This window comes from Solanum tuberosum, unplaced genomic scaffold (assembly GCF_000226075.1).
Source record: "Solanum tuberosum cultivar DM 1-3 516 R44 unplaced genomic scaffold, SolTub_3.0 scf00322, whole genome shotgun sequence".
NCBI lineage: Eukaryota > Viridiplantae > Streptophyta > Magnoliopsida > Solanales > Solanaceae > Solanum > Solanum tuberosum.
Genome location: NW_006239245.1, coordinates 360,604 through 366,298, shown reverse-complemented (window position 1 = coordinate 366,298; position 5,695 = coordinate 360,604). Strand labels below are relative to the sequence as shown.

The following is a 5,695-nucleotide window of genomic DNA, read 5'->3' as shown; positions in this document are numbered from 1 at the left end:
AATTTTTATACTTCCCAGTCATTTTCATTTAGTTCTTACTGTTAGCATGATAGATAACTAAATGATTGTATATATTAATGTAATTATATAGTGATATAAATTATCATGATCATATATATTTGTTGTAGAATCAAAGGAATAAATATTGTGAAAGAATAGCTGATTTGGAGGGATAGCAAGGTAGATTTAGAGGGATTGAATAGCAGATTTGTAGAGATAGAATAGCTGATCTTTAGGGATAGGAATGGCGGATCTTTAGGGATGTGTAATCTTTATTTCCTCTATATAATGGAAAGACTCTCACTTTGAGAGGTATTAAGAAGAAAATTGACATGGTATTAGAGCCTTCTCTTGGCTGTCTTGTTTCATAGAGTCATCTGTGGTTCCTTCTAAAAAAATTTTGAAAATCTTGGTTTTGGTTTTTGGTTGACTGTTCATCGACAATCAGTCCTACCACCTGGGAATTTTGTTCTTTCGTCATTCTAGTTGCTTTCTTGAGACTTTGTAGGTTTCATAGCTATTCAAAAGCATGAATTCACATCACTTTGAATCCTTCAGTGTTCGTTTTACTGGAAAAAAATATTCTTCTTAGGAGTTTCAGTTTCAATTGTTTGTCACCGGCAAAGAACTATGGGGCCATATAGATGGAAGCGATCATATTCCTACTGATGCAACAAAGCTAGGTGAATGGAAGATTAAAGATGCTCGGGTGATGACATGGATTCTAGGGTCAATTGACCCTCTTATTGTTCTTAATCTCATGCCATACAAGACAGCTAAGGCCATATGGGATTACTTACAAAAGGTTTACAACCAAGATAATAGCGCAAGACCCTTTCAGTTAGAGTATGAAATTGCTAATTACTCTCAAGGAGGTCTTTCTGTTCAGGATTATTTTTCTGGATTTCAGAATTTATGGGTTGAATTTACAGATATTGTCTAAATACCTACTGAATCTCTATCAGTGATTCAGGCAGTTCATGAGCAAAGCAAGCGAGACCAATTTTTGATGAAATTACTCTCCGATTTTGAGAGTGTTCGCTATAACTTGATGAATTGTGACCCGTCTCCTTCTTTGGATGTTTGCTTTAGGGAATTACTTCGTGAAGAGCAACGTCTTGTCACACAAAATGCTTTCAAGAAAGAAAATGATGTCACTGTTGCATTTGCTGCTCAAGGTAAAGGAAAAGGACAGGGATATGAGTAGAACTCAATGCTACAGTTGCAAGGAATATGGTCATATGGCTAGCAATTGTAGCAAGAAGTTCTGTAATTATTGTAAACAACAAGGACACATTATCAAAGAGTGTCCCACGTGCCTTCAAAATCGTAGGATCAATGCTTTTCAAACTGGGATAAATGGTTCCACTAATGATAACTCATCTTCAGGACAAGTTCTTACTCCTGAAATGGTACAACAAATGATCGTGTCAGCCTTTTCAACATTGGAATTACAAGGTAATGATGTTACATCTAATTTTTGGATTGTTGATTTAGGTGCTTCCAATCACATGACCAACTCAACGAGCATCCTAAAAAATGTTCGTAAGTATCAAGGTCCATCACAAATACAGATTGCCAATGGTAGTAATTTACCCATTACCAAGGTTAGGGACATTACTCAAACTAACAAGAATGTTTTTGTTTCACCAAAGCTCTCAACTAGTCTTATTTCAGTTGGACAATTGGTAGATAACAATTATGATGTGAATTTTTCTTGTAATGGTTGTCTTGTGCAGGATCAGGTGTCGGGGACGATAATCGCGAAGGGGCCTAAAGTTGGACGATTGTTTCCTATACACTTTTTCATTCCTCTTGTTCTATCTCTTGCTTGTACTTCTACAGCTAGTAAGACTGAGGTTTGGCATAAGCGTCTAGGACATCCAAATTCTGTTGTGTTGTCTCATTTATCAAATTCTGGTTTATTGGGAAATAAAAATCAATTTTCAATTGCTTCCATTGATTGTTCTACTTGTAAATTAGGCAAAAGTAAAACTCTTCCTTTTCCTAATTTTGGTAGTCGTGCTACAAAGTGTTTTGATGTCATTCATAGTGATGTTTGGGGCATTTCACCAATTATTTCTCATGCTCATTTCAAATACTTTGTGACATTCATAGATGATTATAGTCGGTTTACATGGGTGTATTTTCTTCGATCCAAATCTGAGGTATTTTCCATGTTCAAGACATTTTTGGCTTACATTGAGACTCAATTTTCTACATGCATCAAATTATTAAGATCTAATTATGGTGGAGATTATATGTCTTATGAATTCAAAAATTTCTTGCTTGACAAAGGAATTGTCTCACAACACTCTTGCCCATATACACCACAACAAAATGGAGTTGCTGAATGAAAAATCGTCATCTTTTAGATGTCACTCATACTTTATTGATTGAGTCCTCTGTACCAGCTAAATACTGGGTGGAAGCTTTGTCTATTGCTGTCTATTTAATTAATAGATTGCTATCTAAAGTGCTAAATTTTAAGTCTTCATATTTTCATCTTTATCACCAAAATCCTAACTATAGTGATTTTCATACATTTGATTGTGTTTGTTTTGTGCATTTGCCTCCTTCGCAGCGCAATAAACTTTTTGTACAGTCTACTAAATGTGCTTTTATGGGTTATAGCACTTCACAAAAAGGTTTTATTTGCTATGATCCATGTTCTTACAAATTTCGTATTTCTAGATATGTTGTTTTCTTTGAGAATCAATATTTCTTCCCTACGATTGTAGATCCATCTTATGTTTCTCCTCTTCTTCCTACTTTTGAGGATTTATCATCTTCTTTTAAGAGGTTCAAACCTGGATTTGTGAATGAACGACGTCGGTCAACTTTATCCTATCCCAAAACTGATTCGCCACCTGAAACTGTACCACAACTAGAATTTGAGAATTCTTCAAGATCTGGTCCTCTTGAACCTACTCAGTGATCTACCAGAGTATCTCGTACTCCCAATTGGTATGGCTTTTCCTTTACTTTATCCAACATATCTATTCCATCTTACGATTGGTTGTTCTTAGTAACAAACAAGAGTATTGGGTGGACTATGAGGAGACTTTTGCACCCGTAGCCAAAATGACTACGGTACGAACTATTATTGCCATTGCTGCTTCACAAAACTGGTCTCTTTATCAAATGGATGTCAAAAATGCTTTTCTCCATGGTGATCTTAAAGAAGATATTTATATGAAACCTCCACCTGGTTTATTCTCATTGCCTACATCAGATGTATGCAAGTTGAAGCGGTCTTTGTATGGATTAAAACAAGCTCCAAGAGTTTGGTTTGATAAGTTTCTATCTACTTTGCTACAATTTTCTTTTGAGCAGAGCAAATATGACTCATTTTTGTTTCTTCGAAAAACATCTACAGGTTGTGTTCTTCTTTTGGTGTATGTAAATGACATTATTATCACAGGAACTGATTCTTCACTAATCACTAGCCTCCAACAGCAGCTTTAAAATTCTTTTCATATGAAAGATCTTGGTACTCTTACTTATTTTTTGGGTTTGGAAGTTCATAATGTTGCTTCATGTGTGTTTCTAAACCAACACAAATATACTCAGGATCTGATTTCTTTGGCTGGTCTTCAAGATTCATCCTCCATAGATACTCCATTGGAATTGAATGTGAAGTATCGTCATGAGGAAGGCGATCTTCTTCCTGGTCCAACTATATTTTGACAATTAGTTAGGAGTCTAAATTACCTTACTACTACTCTGCCCGATATCTCTTTTGCAGTTCAACAAGTTAGTCAATTTATGCAAGCTCCCCGTCATCTCCATTTGGTGGTTGTTTGTCACATCATTCGGTATCTTCTAGGAACATCTACTCGTGGATTGTTCTTTCTAAGTGGTTCTCCTATTCGTCTTAATGCTTTTAGTGATTCTGATTGAGCGGGATGTCCTGATACTCGTCGTTCAGTCTCTGGTTGGTGCATGTTTCTTGGAGAGTCATTGATATCTTGGAAGAGTAAAAGCAAGATCGTGTGTCAAAATTTTCAACAGAGGCTGAATATCGATCCATGTCTCCTGCTTGCTCTGAGGTTGTATGGCTTCGTGGATTATTTGCTGAGATTGGATTTCCTCAATCTCATCCTACTCCTCTCCACGCTGACAATACAAGTGCTATTCAGATTGCTACAAATCCAGTTTTCATGAGAGGACCAAACACATTGAAGTGGATTGTCATTATATAAGAGAAGTTGTAGATAAATGAGTCATTACTCTTCCACATGTGTCCAGCGATCTTCAAATCGCTGATGCGTTTACAAAATTCATGGCACGACAACGTCATCAGTTTCTAGTTGGCAAATTGATGCTTCATGATCATATACATTTGTTGTAGAATCAAAGGAATAAATATTGTGATAGAATAGCTGATTTGGAGGGATAGCAAGGCAGATTTAGAGGGATTGAATAGCAGATTTGTAGAGATAGAATAGCTGATCTTTAGGAATGTGTAATCTTTATTTTCTCTATATAATGGAAAGACTCTCACTTTGAGAGGTATTAAGCAGAAAATTGACATATTGAACTTCCAAAATGAACGATTCTTTTAAAAATTTAAACATGTTCATAGCTCACAGAAACAATTTCGAATTAGTATCATATTTGAAAAGTTATCAAATAGTAGTCAATAAACAACAGACTTCCATCTTAATCAAGCAAGTATCAACCCTCGGAGCAACGCACAAACATGCATATTATAAGTAGTAATTTTCTGAAACCAACTTTATCACACAACATATATATATGGATGCCAACAATAGCTACATCAGATAGTAATATTTTACATTGAAGAATAAGAAAGTAAGCGATTACTAACTACTACTTACTGCTAATGGGATGGGAGGGGATGAGTCTAGTTAGCTTGTCATTGCCTCTCCCACGTATCATTTCACTACTTACTATGTACTCTAAAAAATTTCATTCCATTCTTTCATATCCAAGATCATGTCCAGCAAACTAGAGTTAAATACGTGATATCTAATCACCTCTCTCCCGTTCTTCTTCGATCTATTTCCTCCCTGTTATAGTCAACCACCCATACCTTCTTACTAGTGCATCCGCGCACCTCTTGTTCATAAATTCTGAATCATTTTAATCCAACCTTTCTCGTCTTGTCTACTACCGGGATCACTCTCATCTTATCTCGTATAACTTTGTTTCTAATTGTATTTCTCTTGGTATGTCTACACATTCATCTTAGCATCCTTATCTCACTCTTCTTCTAGACACAAATAATTTTAATTGACCAACATTCTATCTCAATCTAATCACTATTTTATAAAATTTATCCTTAGATCTTGACAACACATTTTTATCACACAATTGTTCAAAGCTCGTCAGTTGACTTTTCAAATATTAGCATTTGAACTTTGAAGATGCTCTTTGAAATTTAAACATGGAGAAACAAAGTCAATAATATGCTCTTAAGTAAATGTATATAAACACAAAAAAAAAAAAAAAAATTGTTCATCAAATCGTAAAGAATAACAGAATTGTTCTAACATTAGGATAAAACAAATATATCATTTGGAAATTAAACTTAATAATGAGTAAGCAAAACAATAATATTGACATGATAATGAAAAAAATCATTGCTAAAATAGTTCTCACCTGGATATGACTATTACCAATTAATTAAACTTAGCTAGCTTCGATGTATATTTGGTGAAATGAAAAT

The 5,695-nt window shown here is 34.9% G+C and overlaps 2 protein-coding genes across 2 annotated transcripts in view; one reads left to right on the top strand and one right to left on the bottom strand.

The window, feature by feature from the left end:
• Positions 1-5,695, bottom strand: part of LOC102586664 (putative late blight resistance protein homolog R1A-3) — a 10,176-nt gene extending 4,481 nt beyond the window's left edge. The window contains exon 1 of the mRNA XM_006360371.2: positions 5,629-5,695. The gene's annotated coding sequence lies outside the window, so the exon portion shown is untranslated. The remainder of the gene's footprint in view (positions 1-5,628) is intronic.
• On the top strand, positions 333-1,207 carry LOC107063223 (uncharacterized). The gene is made up of 3 exons (XM_015314811.1): positions 333-362; positions 593-919; positions 974-1,207. Exons 1-3 carry the CDS (start codon positions 333-335, stop codon positions 1,205-1,207), a joined length of 591 nt encoding a protein of 196 aa, XP_015170297.1.